The sequence below is a fragment of the Didymosphaeria variabile genome, assembly GCF_027946475.1.
Source record: "Didymosphaeria variabile strain IMI 356815 chromosome Unknown scaffold_6, whole genome shotgun sequence".
In the NCBI taxonomy this organism is placed as follows: domain Eukaryota; kingdom Fungi; phylum Ascomycota; class Dothideomycetes; order Pleosporales; family Didymosphaeriaceae; genus Didymosphaeria; species Didymosphaeria variabile.
The window spans coordinates 2,353,194-2,378,109 of NW_026611625.1; the positions used below are offsets into that span (position 1 = coordinate 2,353,194).

Sequence of the window (24,916 nt, forward strand, 5' to 3'; positions counted from 1 at the left end):
CCGTCCAACACCACCGGTGCCCGCCGAGAGAACTCAAAGCTGTACAACATACCCAAGCGACAGGCACTCGTCGAGCTGTAGAGCGAAATGCGGAGGTGCCTAGCATGTCGCGCAGGGTCGGAATGATTGCGTTCTTGGATCTGCTGGCCTCGAGGCTTCCTGATGAGAGAAACTTGGAGGCGATGAGGGAGAGGTTGGAGGAGTAGAAGGTATGCTTTGCGAAATCCTTGAGAAGTTTGAAGAGTGGGAGTACGATTGGGGCGCAATGTACGAATGATGCTAGGACCGGGTTTGAGCTGGTGTATGAGGGGAGGCATGGTGTGAGGGTGAGGGAAAAGTAGAACTTGATGATGTCTACATGCAGGTCCGAGTCAATGCATGCAAAGGAGAAGCTTTCGAAGAAAATAAAACGTGGATGGAAGGGCAAGGCCCAGGCGGTGAATTGCATGGGCCAAGAAAATGTGCAATCGGAGTTCATGCATAAGCTGTACTTGTAGGTCGCAGGGAGTATTTGAAGGCTTATTTATGAGAGGGTCTTGAAAAATTAGGATGAGGATGGACAACAGCGCGCACGGAAACCTAGGAAGCCTTTTAGGTGTAGTTCAGACTGCTTGTGCTGTTGTGATGGTCTCTTTGTCTTTGCATTCAGGCTATCTCTCACCTTGCTCGCTACCTCTTCTTATATTTGCACGAGAAACACTGATAACCATGCACACGGCCGAATTCCGATAGCGAAATCGAGACGCCGCCCCTTTCGTCGCAACGTCATGCCCGAGATCAGAAATCTTGGCGAGCTGCGGGACTTACAGACTGCCATCTCAGTCCCCTAGGCTTCTCACGCAACGCACCCAGCGGCATTGTAAGACACCCCAACCTGGGCTCTTGGCGCACGAATGTCAAGTATGATCTCCCATGCTACAGTATCCAAATCAGGGTTTTCGATTCAAGCCAGCACCGACGTCATACACCCTCTTCTCCTCGTCCGTCAAGTTCCTCATCGTCACTCGCCTCACGCCTGGGTGCGCCTCTCCTATATTCACAACTTCCTCCCCGCCCGCCCGCTTAGCTACGTACCGCAAGGCCCCAAGACAGGATTGCGCATACTTCTCGCCCCTCCTGTACATCTTCGCTCTCTCTGACATCTCTTGCCACGTTCTGTGCGCGTCCGATCCAAGGCACATCTCCGAATCCTCGATCATCGCTTCAAAGTCGACATCGTAATGCCGCAGCCCCGCAACCGCAATCTGCAGGCTCGTGACGCGTCCCCGCCAGAAATGATGACCGAACAACCACACCACACAGGGGATCCAGCCGTCCAGCTCGGCCACAGCTAGGAAGAGGGTGCGTAGGTTGACAGGCTCCTCGCCGAGCCAGCGTATGTCGGGCTGCCGAGAGGTCCCGTTGCCGACGATGCGGAGGTGCTGCACGGGTGTGTTGGTGTGGTAGCTAGACGTGTAGCTGTGGCGATCACGAACTGTCCCTCGCACATCTATTGCTAGCACGCGGAGAGAAGGCAGCTTGAGGTAGGGGAGGATACAGCGGGCTGGACTGTCTTGGAGACGAAGGGAGAGGGTGCGAAGATGCGGGAGCGAGGGAATGAGGACGGAGCGCTCTTTGGAGTAGCCGCGCATAGGGATTTCGTCGTCGGGCGAGAGGGAGTGGGGATCAACGGCTAGGTCCCACCATATGAAGCTTGCTTCACATCTCGACACATCCAAAGACTTCAAGTTCGACAGCAACCGGATCGTCCGCACGGCGATGTCTTTGTTCTGGCTCGTGGCTTCGTCGTTTTGCTCGTTGGTGTGCTGGACCACAAACTGCTCGACGCGTTGTGCCAGGTCGGGATTCTTTTCCAGCGTCCGTAGGAGGCTGATCCCCATTGAGCCAGATGTGCTTTGTATATGCGCGTATAGGTGAGATTTTGCGAGGCGGTATAATCTCCTCGAGGTGAGGCAAAGGGCATGCACTGTCGGTGTCAGGGGTCGTGTGAGTAGGGATGGGGTGGGGACCAGATGGTTGAGTATGTGGACGAGTAACTCTTCGGGGAGGGCGTCCATTGCGTTGGAAGTCGTAGATGCGAGAGCGGGGAGGGACTGAGTCTTTCTGCTTTGGCATGTTAGAGGCACATGTAGAGGGCTAGTGAGTCAAGTACAGTATGCGGGGCTGTGTGTGGGGTCTGTCGAATGATTGGTGAAGGGCGGATTCGCAAAGCCCTACCTTTGCAGAGTAATGCTGACTGAGCGGCAGCATCTTTGCATTCGAGAGGCGGAAGGTTTGATGGACAAGTCGAACTTTCGCTGGCAAAGAACAACGACGCTCTGAGCAGCCCATGATTGGTCTCATGGAAAGGCCAATTGTTCCTCGTGGAAAGTTTCCCACTGTTGGCTCGTACTCCATACGTTTCTCGGTTGTATGAGGATGGAAGAAATGATTCGCTCGAGCGGTGTGTTGGTGGTCTAAAGCAGGGCGGCAGGACGTTGCCAATGTTCGTGTGGGTTAACAATGGGAATGTGCATCGGTACGCGGCGTTTTGGTGAGAGCGGTAAGTCATCAACAGTTTGGTTGCGATTGCGTCCTTGTTGATGGTGGAAAAACTCAGTGACTATGAGAGTTCTGCAATCATACCCTCTGTAGTCGTACAATGCCTCAATCATCCGTAGCCTGTATGCTATGCTGATTGTCACCAAGCTGAGCATGTCCGGTGTGGGTATGTTGAGTCGAGGTGAATCCAGATGTCATGTCCGTCAGTCCATGTCGTCACGGACAGCCCGTTGCCCGAAGTCGTATTGTTGTTCGTGATCCTATGCATTATCGTATTTGAGACCCCCATATCGCTCGGTCGGTGTTGCATATCGTATCCGTGAAGTGGGCGGCATGATGCTGTTCCTCGTAACATCCATTCACCTTCTAACGCTCCTCCTCTTCACTCTAGGAAGCAACACCACTTCAAAAAGCCAAGAGCGCTCTGAATACATATCACGGGAGACAGGGGGTATCTACCTTTATAGAGGCTCAAGGGGGGCCGCCGCAAACCCCTGCCTCCTTAAAACGAGGCTGAGCCCGTGGACACCGATGTTGGAAAGCCCAGGGAATGCACGACACGAGTGCTTTTCCGGCTCGTGCAGGTTCAGGCCTCGAGGATGAGGCTCTAGCATGCGAAGTGCGAATTGCGAGTTGTGCTTCAAAGCGTGTTTAGCGTAGCCGTGGCATGCATGGAAACCAGAGAAGCGGATATCTCGAGCGAGAACGGGGTAATCTCGCGTGACCGTTAGAGAAAGTGCGAACGCGCAGTTGCCCGATTGAGAGAAAGGTCAAGCATTAAAGGAAGATGCGCTAGGGAAGATCCACCCAAAAAGGTGCACTCATGGCAACTGCTGCGGGTACCGGGCTTCCATTGCGAATCGTGCAATGGGGTGGCCTTCTACAATGACCCACCGCGACGGATACATGCAGTAGGATGATCACTGCCGGGCGAAATGGTCAGGGAAGCCACTGCAGTGGGTACCATGGCAGCCGACACGGAATGATTATGTGCATATACACCTGGCCGTGGTAGATGCTGACGGTGCCGGTGATAACTTAATTACAACTTCAGTGTAAGATACGCCCAGGAGTGAGGCAAATGCTTGTACTACATGTCGCACATTGTTGGAAGCACAGTCTCGATTGTATATCAGTGTAGCTTCGCAACCAGAGAGACTCCAGAAAAAGAGCTCATCGCACAAGGGAACATGCGAGGTTGTTATTTACGAGCGAACATTGAGTCTGTGCGCGTAACGGCCGGTAAAGGCATCCAAGGCGAGTCGTCTTGGGGCCCAAAATCCCACAATCCAAGAACAGGATCCTCAAGGAGCCGCAAAAGGTGATCTCCCGTAGTTAGCACGACGTATATCTGGACCTTCTGCTATGCTGTGTCTGAGCTGAAGGAGCTTCTTCCTCGAACATCATGGTCTTTCGCGTGATGCCCTGGGTTTCAAGATGTGCCTTGACCAGACGTTGCATGGTCGTGAATGGTTGAAGCAAGCAAATACTAAGAAGAAGATGGAAGGATTTCGCAACAAGGGACGCCTCGACGGACTATAGAGCCATGGAATGTCTTTCTGCGCGAAGAATCTGCGTTCCCTGTGGCCCAGTTGAGGGGAAGCAGACAAGAAAGACGAATCACCTGACTGCAACCGTTATCAGATCTGGATGTCAAGCAGTCGAGACCTGCGCAGGCTCAGTGTAGACCTCATCTTGCATAGAAGAAACGCTACCACCGGGAGAAGTCGTCTCAATGGCAACGTTACCATGTCTCGGACTGAGACGACGGTTCAGACTACCGTCACGTGCATCCGTCGGGCCTCCTAGGTAGTGTTGAGGGCGCCCCGACGCCACCAACGCTGCAAGTCCGAAACGGTTTTTCTGTAGAATGCAGGGGCTGGAGGCATACTCGGTGTTGCTCCAGGACGAGTCACCACGCGGCGTTGACAGCGGCCACTATGCAAGGCTAAGGACTTGCGGATTGTCAAACGTAGTGCTGAGGTACGACGAGAGACATGCAGCTTATTAGTCGTGCAGTGACGATAGGGTCACGTCACCCACTGGCGAGAAGCAAGAGATATGGGGATGAGGTGAGCTTGGTGTTGGCGAGTATCTGCATTAGCGCAGGGTGCTGGTGGCTGCTGCAGAAGCGTTGGGCGTGGGAGGAGAGCAGCCAGCATCGGGACCCAAAGGAGAAGGCGATGTTTGGGGATGAGCCAGATCTTGGGACGTGAGCGCCTCAGGCAGGATGAAGAGAGTGCTGAGGTGAGATGAGCCCCGCAAGCGCTGCACGTTGGCAAGTGTCGGGCCGCCGAAGCTGGCACGCCCCTGGCATGGTGGGCGACGGTCGACCCAGTAATGGAGTCGTGTGGGCTGCTCTCGGGTGACGGCATCTGGCAGCTATGAGCCTTGCGACAAGAGCGCTGGGAGTCTAGATGGGGAGGTGATGGGACTGCGGACGGCATCGAACGACCGAGATGCCACAAGTGGGCTAGCGCATGGTAGCGGCTCGCAGGGTCACAGTAGAGCGCCGAAAAGCTTGTCGCAAGGCGCGTGTCGAGGGTTGAGCAGGGCTGGCGGGAGGGGGGCATGTTTGCCTCGTTGCCTTGTCCCTGGCGCTGCTACGGAAAGCGAGCGGGCGCGGCCAATGGTGGTGTGACGGCATTCCTCAGGTATGTTTGGCGAGGCGGACTCTGGATGCGGAGGGCTGCGAAGTCAGCCTTCTCACTCAGCGGCTCACGCACCTCGCAACGGCACGCGCACCCCGGGCAGCGCAGGGTCCATGTGATTGGCCGCGTGTCTATGAATAGACGCGGAAGGAGCTCGGCGCGCGTGTGCCTTCCCGGCGTAGCCTTCTGCCGCACTGCACCACGCACCGCGAGGCTGCGGACGCGGGCGCGTAGAGCACACAGGAGCAGGCGGAGCGGGTGTTGCCAGCGAGTCTGCTGCTGCATGGCGCGCACGGCACGGGCTTCTCGAGCGTTGGCAGCAGCAGCATCGCGTACTGTGTACGGTAGGGCTGCGACTCAGGGCTGCTCATTTCTCCGATGGCGCATGACGGCGGGTGGAGGATGAACAGACTCGTCCGCTTGTCCACTGGCCCTGATGTGCCTGCCGACAGCCGCCTCGACGCCGTCCAGCCGCCGGCGTCGTCCCGTCGCGACACAGGGTGGTGACGTCTGCTCCTGGACGCCGGGTGGCATCGTCGCAGCAGCTGCAGTCTGGTGCGGTGCTGGACTGCGACTCGGGCGCCAAGCGCCAGTGCTGCACCTTGTCGGTCGAGGTGCTGTCCATCGCGCCTGCCCTGCACAATTCCCGCCAGCATGCCCATCCCGGCAAGAGCAACGTTAGAGCGGAAGCTACGAGTCGCTAGCCCTCAGTCGCGTCCCCACGCCTCCCGCCCCTGCTCCTCACCGACCACCTTCTATCTCGTCAGACCATCTGCCTCTAACCCTGAACCTCCCCAGCGCTGCCCACACCACGCCCACCCGGACTGCACTACACGTCGCATCTGGCGGTCCAACGGGCACGATGCCGCCAGACGCGACTGCACCCGCTCCGAGCACACGCTTGCCTTCCCACTTCGCCGCCCACCTGTCCTTTTCCTGCCCTCTACCCTCATCAGTCGTCCTGCACCGTGAGACGGGCCCGGCTCGCTGTCCAGAGCGACTTCGGCTCCATGGACGGTAGCCCGTCTCGTCGCCAATTCCGTTTCATCACAGGCTAGAGACCAGCAATTGGCCACGTCTCAGAGCACGGGTGTTTCTCGGGTGCTCTCTGGCGCGCCGTCTTTGCTGCTGTAGCTATCGGCATCTGCCATTGTTCGCTACGCTGCCGCTGGCTGGAACACGTCGGACAAGCTGCGACTGTCCGCGGGATGAAGAATGTGTGATTGTCCCACGCATACGCCAGGCATTGGCATGGACCCGGACCCTCGAGCGCCCACCACATCTCTGGGTTTGGGACGCTGGGATATGTCCTTCTCTCCAATCAACGCCGGCTGATGGCCCGCTCCACGTGCCGATTGCTGAAGGATTCTCCATGCATCATGTTGATTGCGCTGGATAATTGACGTGTTGAGTGCCTGTCTCAGTTATGCCTCAACGCGAATGCGGGCCACAGCATGCAACCTCAAGCATCCAAGTGTTAGATGCCCGTCAATATCGCGCTCCCCAGTCTCGCTGCACTCTCTCAGCCAGAAAGTTCAGGAGCAATCTACATCCCGGCCGCCGCCTTGCCCGCACTGTGGTTTGGGTTCTCACAACGTCAGCCATCAGACGTTCGAGAAAAGAGACCCTGCAAGCACTTTCAGCGAACCCCGAAACCCGGCCATTCACGCCTCCCTATGCGTCCAGGGTCTGTCGTCACAACGATCGTCGTCCCCACAAGTCTTTAGCTCCTTAGAATGTACCCAGACCTGGGCTCGAAAACACGCTTGTGCACATACAGCAAACGATCTTGAATTGGTCCGTGACTTGACATGAAGAGTTCGCTAGAGCCACTATCCATGTGCGACCGTCGATCGAACTAGCACCACTGAATGGCGTGTTCTGCGGATGTCGACAATCGACAGATGCTGTCGGGTTTGGCCTCTTCCCAGGCTGCCCTTGTGCCGCGCTGCGGCGCTGCTGCTGCTCTACGCGCCACCATTGTGCTCCGGAGCATGCAGAAGCTGGGCATCGGGCAGGCAAACACAAGCAGCGGCAGTTTCGATTCTGCCCTTGGCTTCGACACGGCAGCCCGCGCTCTCGGTTGCGCAAAAACATGGCCGATAAGTCAAGGTTGCTTGTCGGAATCCCGACGGTGTGGCCAGGCATGGGCCTACAACCGCTTTGGGCAGCGGAGGCGACGAGGGCTGGAAGGGATTGCGAGCTTCACGTGCCCGCCATTCCGTTTGGAATCCCAGCTCGCGAGCCGATCGTGCAATGTCACGTGTGCCGCTACGCTGCCACTACTGTATTCGCTCATCTGTCTGTATGCACTACGCTCGAGCCTCCAAAACCGGTGAGGTCGACTTCTGTGACGCGCGCTGGAAGCAAAAGCCGTCTTTCTCACCATCTTCAAGCTCTCCTGACTAGCCAGGTCCTTCTATTTCCCGGTGCCGTTGAAGTAGTCCGCAAACACGACGCCGTTGGCTTTCGGTCCCAGGGCTTCACTGCGCCTTGGAGGGCTGGTAGCGTACGCTAAAACGCGCTGGAGCGGGAGCTTGGTTGACGTGTTCCCCAAGCTTCCCAAGTCTCGACGGCGCTAATGCTGTCAGGCCCCCCACCACAGACAACTCCGTGGCCTTAGCTGAGCTCTCTGGTTGTCCGTGTGGAGATTTGCTTGCTTTTGGCGACGAAGGATGTAGCACAGGGCCATTAATAGCCGCATCCTACGTGCGGAGAGACTGCATGCCGGTGCTTACGGACAGAGAGCCCATCACAGCACTCATGATATTCTCCAGCGGACGAATGAGCGCGCATAACGGCCTTCTCAGCACAGTCGGAGTATGTAATTCTCATCTCGCGATGCATGTCTTGCTCCATACATTCGCCGGCTCATCAAGACGGCGACACTGAAGACGGCGACGGCGACGGTTTGCTGCCGTGTCTCCATTATCCCCGCAGCTACACATCTGCCGCTTCTTGCACCTTGCTAATCAACGCGTCCGCCAATGGACTGTGGCATGTCAAGCATCCACGCGGTATGAGCCCAGGGTATGCAGGGGCAGCAGCCCACACCAGACAAGCGGTACCCCGACGCATCGCGACGTAGGTCTTTGTGTCGCCAGCTGCATGTCCTGCTTCGACGTCTTCTACGCATTACCAGCATCTGCGATGCGGTCATCGGTGTCCTTGCACGATGCTTTGGGAAATGTTGTCATCCTTCAGCGGTAAGCGGTAGACGGGTGGTGCACAGGAAGGCTGAGTCCGTCGGCCATCCAGCGTCCTCTATTTTCGGATTTGCACCTTTCCTCCATCGCCCACGCGCTCCCAAGCCACGCCTCTCTTAGTAACATCGAGCAATGGCTCGAGCTGGTATGATGCGTGGAACGGTCCGCCGCCTGGCGCTGGCACCGCCCAGTTAGAGCGCCCACCAGTACAGGGGTATCTCACCCCAATTTTGGTGCGCGGATGCCTCCTTGTCCTCTGCGGCTGCTGGAACGGTTCGGTTGCACGCCTCAAGCCATGCCCGTGGGCTCAAGCTTTCCAGGGCTATCCTCGATCGTCTAGCAATGTCATGAGGGCTCCGCCGCGGTGCACTTGGTGATCCTTGCCATCCCACCCTTGCCACATCTCCCAGCGACAAGCGTTAGGGCGACTGGGACCTGCATCTCATCTTCTGCCTTTCCTTGAGAGCGCTGCCTCCGTGCTCTACCTCGTGCGTTTCCACCGTTGTGCTTGGCTCCCAGGCACAGCCCGCAGGTATTTACAGTCCCCCTCCACAACGCTGCGCCCGCCCTTTCTGTATCTTCGTCTCTGAACCCCGATTTGGAACGGCAGTGGTTCCAAATCCAGATAGACAACCATACCTCTTGTGACTGCCCCGGTCCACTATCGCCTTTAATCTTTGCTTCGTCCTCCGAGTCCGCCTGGTCTTCCATGTCTAATCCGCCGCGCCATTTCAAGACATGATCACTGGCCCATAGCCATCTGTTGTACCACCGGATCTGGACCCATCGCCGCTACCACCTCTGAGCCCTACCGTTTCCGAGTCCCCACTTGAGGCTCTGATCCTTCCCGCCCCTTCCCCTCACAGTATAGATATATACCCCCTCCGCCTCTGTCAGCTATGTCAGACCCTAGTGAGACAAGCGGCCGCCCCTCGGTTCCCTCTATCCAACAACCTGAAAGCACCATCCCGCCTTCAACAGTACCTCAACGTCGTCGAAGATCCTCGCACTCGTCGGATGAACGTATCGGTGGCACTAAATCTACAGCATATCGTCGTCGTCCAGGAATCACGAAAGAGACGACGCTTGGCCCAAACAACCCATCCTCCCGCGGGGACAGTCCCACCATGCAACGGTCTACCAGCCCAACACAGATGTCGCCTGACAGCAACTCAGTGCACTACACCCGGACGGGGCGTATCAGTAAAGCGAAGAAGGGTTTGAAGGTTCACCACTGCGATTGTGGACGGGTAAGTACTGTTTTCCGCCGTTCGATACCGGCCCGCTTGGGTTTTTTCAACACTATATGCCACCACGCCGCGTTCCCGCGTAGCCCTATCGTATACGACGCCCCTCCCGCACCGGCACAACCCACTCGCATTCCACATCAACTGCACCCCTCTTTGCCCAAGACGAGATCCACTAACGTTTTGCCCAGTCATATACCAGAGCTGAGCATTTGAGGTATGTCGATAGCTGTTCTTCTCACAGTGAGCCCGCTAACCCATGACAGGCGACACCAGAGGAACCATGCACAGGACGCACTTCGATGTGACTGGCCGGAATGTGGAAAGCCATTCTACAGACTGGATCTTTTACAACGCCACCAAGAGCGACAGTATGCACCCCACAAACCTTCGTGGGCTGTCAGATTTAACCTGTCCTAGCAATGAGCCCGGGAGAGGAGAGTCTCCTCAGATGTTCAGCCCAGCAAGCACCGCAGAACCAGAACCACCGGTCTCTGCGGCTGTGACCTTGCCTCCCCCAATCGTAACTGCGATTCCTCAAACTGAGCCGTACTACCCGCAGCCGGTGTCTCCAATCCCAGTATCCGCTGCAGACGCAAGGTATACATCCAACCCGTTTCGTACCCCTCGTCTTCCTTCTTCCGCGATCCGTAAATCTCTTCATTCTTCTCCTACTTCTTCTAGTCCCCGTTTCCAGTGAGTTTGACAAAACATTGATTATCATTGCTTTCCTTTCCTTCTTCGTTATGAGCTGTAAAGCTTTGTAACAAGATTGCTGATTGATTTTATCCAGCCATTCCAAGAGGGCATACACGGCTTCTCGTCAGAACAATGGACCCGTTTCTGTGCCTGTAGAAGCAGGCATGCAAAACGGCATCGCCTGGAACGACCCTTTTGGCCACTCACCTCAATACAACTCGTCTTCGAGCGAGTATGCCTCACCTATCCCCACTGTACAGGACTACTCGACCAACATGTTCGCCAACCCCCCGTATGGACCTGGGTCCAACCGCACGCGCAACTCATCCAACGCATCTTACGTTGAGCCTGCGTGGGGCTATCCTTCGCGGTCACCAACTTCGGCAACGTCAACCATGGCATACACATGGAACTCAAATGAGAAGAGCCCCGCTCCGTCCAGCCTAGCTTACATGCACACCTCCTATCCGATGACGAGCATGCCGATGTCTGCGGGTGTGGACCCGATGACGGGCTTTGGGCATTTCGGGCCCAAGACGATGGTACAGAGAGATGAAGAAGAACAGGCGTTCCTCTTCCCTGAACAGTCCTACGGTATGGGCCAACTCGCACACACATATCCATTTGAACAATATCTGAACAATTACTGGAGATTCTTTCACGCCGCCTACCCTATCATTCATCGAACTACCTTTGAGAGCATAAGCCAACCACCGATGCTTCACGCTGCCATGATCGCCATTGGCGGACAATATTCCGACGATGCCAGCGTGAAGCGAAAGTCACGCATACTTCATGATCGATGCATGAAGTTGCTCGACAAGGTAAGATCTCTAGGTATATTCAGCTGAAGCCCACTAACACTGCATAGAGAGACTTGGATGTTATGACCGAAGCCGAGCGTGTGTGCGATTGGCAAGCTTTGTTCCTCATTGAGGTTCTGTCGCAGTACCGTGCGCGTCGTGCGGCGAAGACACTGTCTTCGCGGTTCGAGACGCTCTACCAAAAGGTGATATGTCAAACAATGGGCTTTCCATCATGATCTGACCATATGCAGCTTTGCGAAAGCTTTCGGGAAGTGACCTCGAATATCGTAGACAATGTCTCTGCCCTGGTTCAGCCAGAGAATGCTACTTACGAGCGCTGGGCCCAGTGGATCGAGCTGTCAACCCAACAGCGCCTCCTTCTCTGCTGCTACATCCTCGAATACCAACAAGCTACTTTGTTGGCTCGGGACTCGCTGCAGTCTTCAATCAACTGTTCGGGATTCAATTTACCATTGCCAGCTCATTCAGAGCTCTGGGACGCTACCACATCTTTCGATTGGGCCATGGCCGCCCAACAAAACCCTCATCAGCTGACGTACGTGTTCCAAGTGACATCGGACGTCATGCAAACCTTTGATACATTCCAATCCTCCCTCATCATCGCGGCTTACTACAATCACTTCAACAACCCTACCCCATATCTTGCTCCGGCGAACTTCCAACACATCGACCATCTCCTCGACAACTCATCAGTGACCAAACACCAACTTCTTACTGCGAAGCTTCTCCAAGTTGTTCCAATTCGTGCGTTGCTTGCGATTTCCGGAGAAAGCTGGATCCTGTCGGAGAAGGTGCCTTCACCGCAATCTTTCGGAAGCTACAAAACGACCCTCAGGACGTGGATCAACGGACTGTGGACTGACGGCACTGATCATCAGGGCCAGTCTGCAAAGGATGCCCTCAAGCTCGCTATTGAGATTGCCCAGCATGCTATGACCGCCCACACACTCACCCTCCGACTCGAACTGGGCGCCGACATGGGTCTTTACTTTGCAGCACTCACTATATGGGCTGCTACTGTTGCGGCAAACACCCGCATCAACGCACCTCAGGTGATTCAGCCCCATCGCTTCCCAAGCCATTCCCCTCTACCAACGGTCCGCACCAACTACCCTTCCACGCCAACTCACTTCTCCATGAGCACCCCAGGCGGTACGCCCAACCCCAACCATCCTGCAGCTTTGGGCTTGACTTCTCATCCCGTAACCTCTCCGATTCCACCCTCGCCTTCCACAAAGAGCATGCAGTACTCTGAGCTTACCATGCTCTCTATAAACTTCCTCAACACTGCGCTAGTGGAACTCGACTTGCTGGGCGTAGTGCCACAGTGGCCGCGTGATGTAGCACAGTGGCAGCAAGGCTGCGCCGCCTTGATGCGCTGGGTAAAGACACGCCTAAGGAGTGGAGCCACGGAGGGAAGAGACAGCGTTGTTTCCTCTACTCTCAATGTCGGTATTTCTGGACACGGCCGAGGTGGCGACGGCTTCGGCGAACTCCTCGACGGTGTCATTGGTGTCTTGGAGAAGATCTTGAGTCGAGGATGGGACGGCTGGGGCTTTTAGGTCTGCCAGCCCACCGACCATCTTACTTCACGGCGACAGTCACAGTCGACTTTTCTTTATGGAGCATCGCATTCTGGCATGCTTACTTTTGTCTTTGCATTTTCGTCCTTCGCTTCTTTGCGCTTCTGCATCGTTTTTCGGAATTTTCTTTCTCACTTTCGCTTTACCGCTACTGTTGGATAGTGCATCGGCATAGCGTGGGTCTCAAAACGGCATAAGGCATGATATGGCATGACGGAAACGACGGATGATGGATTTTTACGGATACCCTGTTCTTGCTCTTTCGCTTTTCTTCCTTTCCACTACCCTGTACTACTACTGAAGCCTTTCGCATCTCATTTTGCATTTCATTCACGGCAGTTCGATGTTCACATCTTCATTACGTTACGCTTTCAAAAACTTATCTTGTGAGACCTCTGCATCTTTGCGAGGTTCTCTCTGTTTCGGCCCAAAACTTTGTACCACTATGGATGGCCACGTCGTTTCGTCTGTGATACTCCGCTTGCATTGGGTGGAATCTTGTTTCCAGTGGGGGCGTCGAGCGTGGCGCGCTCCGCCTCTTTCCTGCGACACACATACATACATCAAAGGCACTGCGCACTGTGCCTGCGCAAGAGCTTAAAATATACGCGCTATGAGGCGCCATGTCAAGCGGCTGTACAGCCACTGAACATAACACAACATGACATGATGTGCACATTGAACGTATACCGCACATGTACATTCCTCCCGCTGCATGCGCGAGTCGTGACCACTCGATGCTGCTTTGTAAAGCGGTGAATCCTACGCCCTTCCGTTCGTTCAACGCGGCGGCGGTGTTTCGGTGCTTTGTCCCCGTGGGACAGACTATCTTCGCCGACTTTGTCATCGCCCATCTCCCCGTCCCCATCTCTCAGCTTAGTCCCAGCCTTACCGCTTAGAGGTCTTGCTCAGTACACCGCTATGCGCTCCGCTCTTCAAGCGCTACGCTCGCTGCTCTAGTGTGAGAGACGGGGACCCCGTACCCTCAGTGTGTACACGAAGATCCCCACGGCAAGTACCACGCTCAATTTCCACCATGCTCAAGCTCTCCGCCGGCGTCGGTATCTCCGATGATGTCAGACGGATTTATGCGCGGGGAGGTCGTGGGACGAAACAAAGTTCGGAGGTGCCGAGATGCGATGTCCCCGCTCCGCTTCCGCTGCTGGCTCGCTGTTGGACGGGTCCTTGCTTCCGGGGTTAGGGCCGGCGAGGCCGGGGTAGGCGAGGGCGCGTTTTTGTTATGGAATCGGGCGTTAAGCGCAGGATACATGAGGCTGGAAGATGGAGTGGTTTAGAGAGCGACAGCTGAGGGTGGGCTTTCGAGGTGTAGGGGAGCGATGGGCTGGGCTCGTCTAGCTTTGCAGCCTGCACTGAGTTGGAGTCAGACATGCAGGGCTGTACATGTGTTGAAGAATGAGGTGCTGAAGAACCAAGGCTCATTTGCATTTTCTCGTGGCTCTTCGCATTGCGCAGAGCTTGCTTAACCATACTGGCATTCGCCGCTTCTTCTGCATGCCACACTATCGTCCATGCCCAAGACAGCGATGCCTTGGGCACAAACATAGAGGCATCAGAAAGCCAGGCACGTGTCAACGCTCCTCTCGTTTCCAAGCTACTCCTCCGGGTACACGCCACTGTCTGTTCCGTCACTCTCTTCTTCGTCAACCTCGAATTGCTCTGCAGCATCAAAAAAGGCGCTGTCACCCTCTTCAAAACGAGCCTGGTTGTCTCCCTCGTCACCATAGTCATGATCCTCACCGTCGTGGAACTCATCTTCGACGTCCTCGTCATCCTCGTCCTCTTCTTCGTCCCCATCTTGTTGCTGCATCTCACCGCCCAGAGGTACTCTAGCATTTGCTTCCCGGTTCAGCTCTTCCGCGGCGCTAGTCAAGAAGAACGGGTGATCAGCCGATAGAGGCTTGCCAGTGGTGATGAAGCCCATCGGGGTGTGCTCGAAATCTTGGCCCTTGCGAAGCGCAGCAAGCCAGTCGTGAACTGTGTACCAACGTTAGTGTGTGCATATGTTGCAGTTGGATGCAGGTCTTACGGAACGTCAGCGGCTTCTGCACAAATGTATTTTGTGAGAATTCGCCCAAACAGTCATCCTCCCCTATGTCCGTCTTCACACCGAGGTACGAAATGAGGTCTTTGTACTCAGGCCATTCGAAGTACAGTCGCCCCGCGAATATGCCAAGCTCGATTTTTAACCACTGTGGGACCTTCGCATTCGGCGGTAGCGGCGGAGTAACATGGTAATTGAGATTGTTGAAGTGAAGCATGCGACGAGTCACCGGAGCTGAGTAGACGACGAGGTGGGCCCGACTTGGACCTCCAGAGTGACAGCGTTGACGGAGAGATGGGAGAAGCGCATCAGCCTCCTCGGGACTAATGATCAACGCCTTGTTCGTGGCATGGCTCCAAAAGATCCACTGGCAAGGCCGTATGAAGTTATCGTTTGGCTCTACCATTTTGACAGTTCGGCTGTATTGCTTCGAGACAAACAGTCCTGAGGATCTGCCATGGGTAAAAGCCCCGTATTTCCTTCCAGAAGCAGTGTGCTGCAAGGCTGACAACATCGGCTGGTATGCCTCACTGCTCGTGATGATTTTCCCAGACCTGGCAAACTCTTGAATATCTTCATGTAGCCGAGGAATCTTCAACGCCGTGAAGTGGAACGGCTTCTCGGGCTCTCGCACGTTCTCGACTTCATGCTCAACTTCGCGCTCCTGCTCAACCTCCTCGAGCGCTGAAGAGTGGGTCGCAATTCCGCTGTCTTGGAAGTCCTTCTTCCTTCGTTCGAGTTCGATAGTAAAAGTACCAAGTGATCCCCTATGTGACTGTATTCGAGCGCCATCTGTAGATTGATATTGTGGTTAGCTTGTGACATATGGTATTCGATGTTCTGCATAACCTACTTCGTTTCAACGGTTTCGGTTCATACATCTGCTTCAAAGTCTGAGACTCTTTGGTACTTATGATGGATAAGTACTCCGACCGCTGATGTATGTTGCTAAGAAACCCCAAGTTTTTGATCTTAGCTTGTTCGTGCTGAATGTGCGTGATGCCCTGGTTGTAATACAGCGGCTCCAGTTGCTCAATGCCTTGACACGATTGCTTCAGAAGCCATGACACGACATCATAAGAGCCTATATAGTCACACTCGCGTTTGTTCTTGAGATCGATGATACTTTGGTGAACTTCTGGCGGCGAAAAGAATGTCACAGCTTGAGTTTGACCTGCACAAGATACTTAGTCAATCAATGGCATCGATGCAGTTCTTAAGAAAACATACCAAGCAGGCGCAGGCGCATGGCGGCCTGCGCGATAGCATCTTTCGTGACATGAGGTCCCAGTGTCAATGCGGCTCTCGCACTGGGTGGAAGTTTGAGATCCGTTCCACGACAATGACTCTCATCCAGGTATACCACGCAATCTTCCAAGCTCTCTGCAAATGGGGTCGCAAGTAATGGAACGCGCTTTCCTGTGCGGTAGAGGACCCATGGGCGATGTTCATCATCGAAATAGACTGCTGCAGTAGCCTCCCCATCAATCTTGAGCCATGCCTTAGCCAAACCGAGGTTGTCATGCTCCAGAATCTGGGCACCCGCATCTATTAGGATCCTGATCTGTTGCTTTGCACCGGGTCTGTTTGGCTTCGACAGCTCGGACAGCAGATTCTCTTCACTCCACCGTCTACCTGACTTGTCCAGCATCCGGACATATTCCCGATTTCGATCCTCCAGCAGATACGAGAGAACCTCGGCGTTCGTGTGGGCAAGATTAGGTAGATCATTCTGTGTAATCATCATTGGAAGCTGATGTCGTGAGTCGTTCGTGCCAGAGAAGCCAGTAGTCCTGCAATTCGAGGTGGAAGTCGGGTCAAAGAGCACCAGATCCCATCCTGAAGCCTGGAGCTTAGTGTCAAACTGTTTAGCATGCCTTGGAAACACAAAATTATTGAGGTAGAAGTCTAGCAAGTAGATATTGAAGCTATACACAGAATCAGCAGTGAAGTCTTGACAAGTTATACTTGTGCATACCAGACATATTGATAGAGCTCACGTAATTGCAGGCTATCTTCAACATTGATAGCGGTGTAATCACGCAGACATTCTGGTAGGTTACGCGTCGCCCATTTCTCGTATTCAACGCTTGGCTCGTCTAGTTTCAGCAATTGCTCGAATGCCTGCTTGAATTGTGGCAGGTTCAACCCTTGGTAGTAATGAAAGGCATGTCAAGATGATAGCCACGTCCGGATGACCCCATTCCGAAGTCGGTGAGGGCACGCCTTTTGCCTGGATTCAAAGTTAGTATCGTAGATCTAAAGAACATTTTAAGATGCATGCACATAAGCCAGGATAGCATGTAACATGCGACGCAATGCAAAATATATGCTAATGGCTGGAGGATGTATCCATAAGCTGCCTTCAAACTTACATGGTATGGTACCGCGATAGGATCACGAGCAGGATGAAGGCCATACTGAACGTTCCATCGCTTTTTTTAGCGTTGACAGAAGGATGCGATGAACGAAAAATCCACGTAGAAGGCAAAGCATCTTCATTAGATGCTGCTTCTCTTTAAACAAGTTGTTGACCTGGGTTACCACATACGAGGAGACCGTTGAGCTGGAGATAAAAGTTCGTATGTCTTCCTGGGCGGACGCTGGGATTTCTGCACAAGGTAACGCGGCGATTTGGCCCTTGCAGATGGCATCGACGAGTAGGCAGATAAGGTAGTCCTCAACGTCACGTCGCAGGAGATAGATCAATGGGAAGCCTCCAATTAGCCTGTTCACGACTTCGATGCTGTGCGGGAAGCGGTGCACTAGCGTCGGGACGAACAACAGCACAAGCCGCAGTACCGCTTGGACAGTTTGCCATCTCAGAGGATGACCATCTACTGCCATTTGAGATCCAGATGGGTAGATCAGCTGAGTCCGTATCGCCAACGAGACATCGCATTCATCGAGTACGTCTCGAGCATTGTGGTCAAGCCACTGCTGCATTTTGATCATGATGTTGGCCTGCTCAAGATTCTCGTCGCACAATCGCTGAAGTCCACTAAGCTTGAAAGATAGGGTGTTCTCAGGTAAAGAGAGCATGACACCGCTGGATTTTTTGAGGTCCGAGTGTAATTGAGCGAGCGTCTCTAGCAGATGATTATTCGCTTTTGTCCTTCGCGAAAACGGAATGTGCATGATCTCGCGGTCTAATAAGGCTCCAAGCTTGATGTGCATGACCTGTGCAGATTGCAGGAGTAGTGCTCGTGGTACCACGACACGCAATAGTTGATCACTGTCGGCCAGGATTGCCGCAACCATAGCTAGTGATGTTAGTCATGAGTAATGCCCGGATTGGAGGAAAGAAGAACTTACGCAGGATACAAGAAGTCTTGCCTTTGCCCATTAAGAGCTGAACAACCGAGTTGGAACCGCTTACAGGTGCTATCGTAGCGTTGGCCACTTCAATCTGCTCCGCACGGAGCATGATATTGCCGTCAATCTCCAATAATAGCCAATCTGTTCGCAAAAGAGGGTCCCAGTTGGCATGCCCCTCGTTGGAGCGCTCTTCTTGCAACTGTTGCCCCTTATGTCTGAGAGACGCATCCTCAATCCTAAGCAAACGCTGCCAAGATGTTACTAGGAGGCCTAAGTCGACGATGGCTTCTTTGATGCCGAGGCCAAACGCAGATCCGGATGTCGATCGAAGTTCTGAGAGAAGTGCAATCTTGTTCAGCTTCGGCCATTGACCGGATAGTTTCAACCATAGTGCACGCTTGTCGTTTGCCTCAAGTGCTTGACTGATAGCGCGGAGAGCTTCATCACAGGCCCGCTTCTTCTCTTGGATCTGCTGTTTCAAGAGGACACTGTTGAACGGAGGCAAAGGAAGGACAGACACCGAGTTACGCTTCCCGAGCGCTTCAATACTATCCATAAGTTCGCGCCCATACGCACGCTGGACGGATGAAGCGGGCCTGCCAGACTTTTCTCGTTGAAGACCTTCGACTATTGTCCACAGCCGTCGATGAGGAAATTGGCTAGGGAGCTTGTAAGGTGCTTCCCCTTCTCCACGTTTCCGCTTCTCATGCAGCATTGTCAAATGACCATTTGGAAGCTGCTGTAATAGCCCCATAGCCCTCATATTGGTGTTCGCTTGTGCACCTAAGACTAGCTGTTTCGAGATGACTCCGACCAAGTCTTCATTCAGTAACAACTCCTGAAGTGTTGGGGCGGCTCTAGTCCGGTGAGAAAGATATCGTTTGGGCTCAGCGAGATTAAACGCATCTTCAAGAATCCTGTCGTTTGTAAGCGGGTCAACTGAAGCAGCATGTTCGTCCAGTATAAGTTGAACTTGTTCGAGATATTTTGAAAATTGAAAGTTTTGCGCCAACCGCATCCAATCGTTGAATGCAAGTCTCAGAGCCGCATCCATATCGAGAAACTTGGGTTCGATGGTGGGCAGCTTGCTCAGGTCGATGTCAACTTGTGGCCATTGAAGGAGGATAGACTTTGCGAGCTGCAAGCAGTTGTGTTGACAAGCCTTTTCATGATGAATGCGCGCCAAGGCCATCAGGCCAGGTAGCTCGCCTTGTTTCCTGGGAACTTCTTCGTGAGGTTGATGCGCCTTTTTCATCGACTCGGCAAGATCTTCTGCAGCAGGGGCTTCGTCAGGCTTGAAACGAACATATGAAGGCCAGCCGGGAATAACGATGTTCCTGAGCTCAGGGAGAATAGCATAGGTTACCAAGACCTGAAGGAGTTCGATGGGTGCGTGTTGAGACAATGCCATTGGTACGAAGAGGAACATCAAGCGGTACCGATCATCGCAACTAGCCTGCATAGCTGTTTGCGCAAGAGCGCCCCAGTGCTCTACCAAGTTCACGGAGATCAGATCAAAAAGTGAACTGTGATCATAGGGCTCGCTCAGACCCCCAATGGCCGGATATTTCTGCAGGATTTGTGCCAACTGGTCTGTACTCGCAGCTGTAATGGACCATCCAGACAAAAACCGTGTGATGAGCGCTATATTATTCCGCACATCGCTTCGGATGGAGAAGTCCTGTGACGTGTAAACCATGTCAGACGTTGATACGTTGCTATTAAATATCGAGACCGAGCGAGATACTAAGTGCGGATCAGTCAGAGTTGCTTCGTGAAAGATCTTCTTAGCTGGATCAATCTCAAATAGTTGCAGCTGAGAAGCTCGTTCGTATATATCTTCCACAAGCGCGCGATACCGGTCGTCCTGGATGGTTGTAGTAAGGTATTGATTCCAAGTCACAACCTCCATACATTTTAAATCTTCCGGATAATACGCTCGCTCTGGGGACAGAGTCGCGATGGTCGAGAGTATACGAGGTACCATGCCGTCACGTATTGGTGCCCATGGTTTGTATAGGCCAGTCCGTAACAGATACAAAGCCTCCTCCAATCCAGTGCGACCGGTCAAAGGATCCGGCAAGACATAAGATGTATAGGCGTGCCACATCGCTTTCGTGTACAGTAACCGATGCTCAGCTGGACACTGTATCCGTCCGAGTACATCGTCGACGTCGAACCTCAAATATGAGCCTTCAGAATCAACAGTAACGACGACATGTCCTGCAAGTCTACGGTAAAGAAGTCGACCTTCTGGGACGAGTACCAGGCGCTGGCGTTCGTTCTTCGTTGAGCGAAGCACAATCTTGCTAAGACATCCGTACCACGTGCCCATATCTTGCAGATCGGTGTAGACGACCTCTGCACTCAGCTCGCGACATTGTAATAAATTGGACTGATTGACAAAGAAGTTCAGTTCCAGGCGTCTCAACTCGACGGAAAGCCGTCCTTTCTCCGGTTGAGTCACTAGAAGATGCTCAGCAGTCTCAAAGTACTGAAAATTCTGGGCAACCTTCCGGGCTACCGCACTGAAGGGATCCACAAGGCTTGAGGCCTTCCTAGTTGCCCGGAAGGTTATGATGTTGAGCTTCCAATTGCTGTTCTTCGACTTCCATTTGTCCCCTTGCCGAATTTCCATGACCTTGGTATCAATGTCGAGCCAGTGGAAACAATCAGTTATCAAAGGCAAAGGTAGGTCGTGCTGAGTGCTATCTCCAACAATGCTTTTGAAGATAGAACCATCGATGAGCTCCAGCGTCGCATGTCCTTGCACGGCGCGAACGACCAGCTGACCTTGACGGAAACCCAGATGAATCTCGTGATTGAACGGCATCGTATGCGCAACGAAGTGAGACATTCCGGACATACATGAGGGTAGAACCCGTAGCGCATATGTCCCGAAGAGCTCTTGGATCACCGGCATGTGATACACCGCTGGAAGAATGCCAGATTGCTTGCCGTCAATGAGGAAATCCCCACGGAACAAGTGATAATGGACTAGGTGCATAGCTTGTTGGTGACGCGATCGAATAGAGACTTCCACCCACCATGTCTGCGGTACGAGACGGATGTGAGGAACATCGTCAAGAGCTCCTAGCGGCAATGGCCAGATATGATCGATAGCAGCAAGCAAGGCTTTGGGATTTGAAATGACGAGATTGGCCAACGCGGTACGATCCTTGAATGCGTGAAGAAGATCTTCCAGTAGCAATTTGCGCAAGGTGTAAGGCATGTCGTCGAAGGGACCAACGAAACTCTCCTGGAGCATGATAGAAGCACCGATGAAACTCTGCAAAGCTGCAGTATCCAGGTGCAATGTGGATGTCATTGGGCCCTGCACAGTTCGCTTACATAGCACCGAAGCCCACAATGCGAAGATTGTGAAATCTTGTGCGGTGTTCGGAGGTAGTGATTGCAAAGTAAGACACCAGTCCCAAGTAGCGATGCGGACTCCATCTAGAAGCTCGAGAGCCTTTGCCCGAACCCCGCTAGACGAAGAAAGCGATATGATCTTGAGTAGCAGAGTTATGACCATATCCATCTGGACCGGCTCCCGCCAGTTGCGTCGTATTACGTCCAGGCGATTGCTCACTTGCTCGAGGAGCTTTTCGCAAAATGTAGCGTCCTCGAAGACCATATGTATATCTCGCAAAGAATGACCAAGTGATGATGGACCCACTTGGAGGACGAGCTTTGAGATGATAGCCCAGGTTGACTCAGTTGAGAAATTGAGATTAGTGGCGCCCAACTCCCGCAATAAAGACAGCCATCGGCGATTTGTCCCACTAAGTAGTTCTTGCCATGCCATAAATTCGTGAATGTTCAAGTCGGAAGGACACTTCGTTTGACTAGCAAGTATTTCGTTCGAGGAAGGCCAATGGTCTCTGCTGATACCGACACAATTATATGGTGAGCTGCTGGGTAGCTTGAGTGGAACATGTCTGGAAAAAGACATCTTGTCGTCCCGTTTAGTCCAGGATCGGCTGTCGGTGTCATAATAAGTGAGAGTCAAACCACAGGGTCGACAGATCTGATGCAATTCAGCAGGGAACCCCGTTTCTGCATAATGACAGTCTAGGTGTGATTTAGTGCTAGAACCTAGGGTCACTCGAGAATTTTCGGAATTGGCATGATGAGAGAGGCCACTATAGCTACGCAGTGTCGGTACGTTTTCATGCGGTTCGACCTGCGAATGCGCAAATCTCGTGAGTAAGATCCAGGTTGCGTCTCGATACTCAGCGAAAGGCTTCGGGCATCGTAATTCGAAGACAGCAGCCTTCGCGGCAGGTTCGTGGTTTTGTAAAGGATTCTCGAAGATTTTGATCTTGATATTACGCATTTCGAACCCGTAATGGTGTTTATAACAGAAGCTCTTGTGAACAGACTTGTGCACACCTTTCCTGATGACCTCCTCGAAGCCAGGGCATGACGGTGATTCTTCGATCTTTTGAAGGAGTTGCTTGTACTCCTCCAATTTCTGTTCCCATTCTGCCTCTTTGAGCGACCGTGACTGCTCGGCGTCGGCTTGTATCTCATCCCGCAACTGTTTCATGCCTGAGGACTCACCAAGCTCATCGTAATACACTGCGGCAAAGGAATCTTTAGCAGGAGTGTCGAAGATCGTCCTGCTCCCGTGTCCTGTCCAGCTGTTACATCGGCGATTGATGTACGTCTGAACATCTTCTACACGCTTCAGATCGACTGCATGTAGAAATTCCAGAGTATCCAAGAGTTCAGCGTCGAAACCAGGATGGTACGATTTCAAAAGAGGAAAGCCAATGACGGCAGACCGATCCAGCTCGACCCAAAGCTCCATAACATCGAGAAGAAGCCTACTCTTCATCTCCGGATAACCCTCAAGAAGGTCCCCGCTGCTGGAAACGTACAGCTTAATCGTGCGAGCTAGAGCACAGCAACGGGTCCCCCATCCACTTGGTGTCACACGTCCGGTTAGTACGGGTACAACATGCTCCTCCACTGTATTGGCCAGCTTCAGATAACGATCTGCGACAGCTGCGAAGGGATTTGTGCTACCTCGGGATGCTTCGTATTGCTCGAGAAGTTGACTAGGCGAAAGGAGTTGTGGTGGAGACGCCCAGGACCCTCCGAAAGCGACTAGACGGAGTTTTGGCCCGCTTGAAGGTAACTGCAGGGCAAGGTCAGACTGCATTGCATATCTGGGCAAATAATGAATAACCCTTCGCGTTCTCGCGCGGTATGCGTTCCATTGGTTTTCAAGAAATCCTTTAGTGTTCTCCAGACGTGTCTTGAAGGCACCTCGCAGATTGTCGAACAATTTGCTCTGGTATCTCCCGTCGCACCCCGAAATGCTCGGCTTATGCTGCTCAATCTTAGCGAGCCTTCGCCCCAGCTTCTGCATCAGATAGAAAGTTGCGTCGTGGGGGATCATTTTATGGGATTCTTCTAGCAGGCGAGACAGAAAAAGAGCCATGATGAGCTTGTAGTACAAGCGCCCGATGTCTTGACCTATGATCTTATACAAGTGGCGCTGTATGACCACGCGGAGAGCAAGGTAGAATGGAGATCGCCGCCATGGTATGTGGGCTTCTTTGAAACAAACGGTATCGCGGACGCGTTTCTGGAGCAGGGGAACGTCGCGTCTCATGCCGTTGCCCTCAAGTACCGTCATAAGGAAGTCTGTGATAAGTGATGAATCCGTTGTGCCGCGTATTTCTGGCAGAGGTGCTCCTGCTTTGTAGGTGACTGCTGCGAATTGCTTCAACGATTCGATGCTGGCTCGCTCGACGAAGGCGGCAAGGCACTCCAGGAAGGACCGGGTGCGATAGACTGACGGCGGTAGAGATGCTGCATACGCAGGGAATTCCCACTGTAGGGCATTTTCTGAGGCGAGGACGGCTGCACAGTCTGCCGAGGTCTCGAAAGCTTCGAACACCAGGTCTTCGTCGTTGAACCTGCTCGCTCAGTTAGCTTTACTATGTGATGCTGAACTCGTCGCTACACGTACCCAGTGTCCTTGTAGACAAGCACAGCTGCATTCTGTTCTTTCACATAGAGAAGGAGTGCGCGTCGATCACTCAGCTGATCTATCTCCTGGACCAGGATGTCCTTGTCCAGCGTGCCGCCAACATTGACCGCCCTTGAACTGGTGAGAGTCCCTTTGATGGCGTCAACAATTTGCGTGTGATCCTGAGGGACCAGAGGTGCGATTTCCTCGACAGCTCGGAGAATTCGGTCGAGTAGCGCAGCTTCGATTGCACCAAGGTTGCTGTCTTCCTTGCCGGGTACGTCGCGAGGTAGAGCGACATGATTGTACAACTGGAGCAAGAACTCCCGCGTAGCAGCCATAGCTGCGAGATGATGGGAGGTGCCAGACGAAAGTCAGGAAAGAGGTACGCTCTCCAACTGACACTTCGAAGATTCTGCGAGCGAGCGAGGAAGGCGACGTTTGTGAAGTCCGCTGGGCAAGAGCGCGGTCAAGTGTTGTTGTTCCGCCAACGACGCGCCAAGCATCGCCCGATGAGAGGAAGGAGCGATCAAATGCAGTCGTTGAGTGTGCAAGTGATGGTGATGGTGACGGTGACGTTGAAGTCTGCGTATGAGGCTTGCACTAATATGCTGAAAGGGTATACCCTGATCTTACGGCGCATTGTATGGTACTCAAAGTTGCAGTTCCAAGGATAGAGCATACAATGTTGTGAGGAAAAAAGGCCTTGCATTTCCAACTCATTCTCCCAGGATTCAAGTACATTATCGTGGAGCTGCTCCGTACAGCGTACCCGTGTGCTGTAAATGCTCTGGTA

General features: G+C 53.4%; 3 protein-coding genes across 3 annotated transcripts; 1 reads left to right on the forward strand and 2 right to left on the reverse strand.

Annotated features, from left to right (window-relative positions):
- Positions 1 to 929: 929 nt before the first annotated feature.
- On the reverse strand, positions 930 to 2,057 carry N0V89_008672 (uncharacterized protein; the record flags this gene model as incomplete). The annotated part of the gene is made up of 1 exon (XM_056217425.1): positions 930 to 2,057. One exon carries the CDS (start codon positions 2,055 to 2,057, stop codon positions 930 to 932), a length of 1,128 nt encoding a protein of 375 aa, XP_056068981.1.
- A 7,468-nt stretch (positions 2,058 to 9,525) lies between these two features.
- On the forward strand, positions 9,526 to 12,733 carry N0V89_008673 (uncharacterized protein; the record flags this gene model as incomplete). The annotated part of the gene is made up of 7 exons (XM_056217426.1): positions 9,526 to 9,648; positions 9,837 to 9,862; positions 9,912 to 10,016; positions 10,066 to 10,245; positions 10,439 to 11,168; positions 11,216 to 11,353; positions 11,402 to 12,733. 7 exons carry the CDS (start codon positions 9,526 to 9,528, stop codon positions 12,731 to 12,733), a joined length of 2,634 nt encoding a protein of 877 aa, XP_056068982.1.
- Positions 12,734 to 14,366: 1,633 nt separating this feature from the next.
- N0V89_008674 (uncharacterized protein) lies at positions 14,367 to 24,461 on the reverse strand (the record flags this gene model as incomplete). Its single annotated transcript, XM_056217427.1, has 8 exons — positions 14,367 to 14,749; positions 14,802 to 15,608; positions 15,670 to 15,990; positions 16,047 to 16,744; positions 16,795 to 16,966; positions 17,297 to 18,079; positions 18,132 to 24,067; positions 24,121 to 24,461. 8 exons carry the CDS (start codon positions 24,459 to 24,461, stop codon positions 14,367 to 14,369), a joined length of 9,441 nt encoding a protein of 3,146 aa, XP_056068983.1.
- Between the last annotated feature and the right edge of the window lie 455 nt (positions 24,462 to 24,916).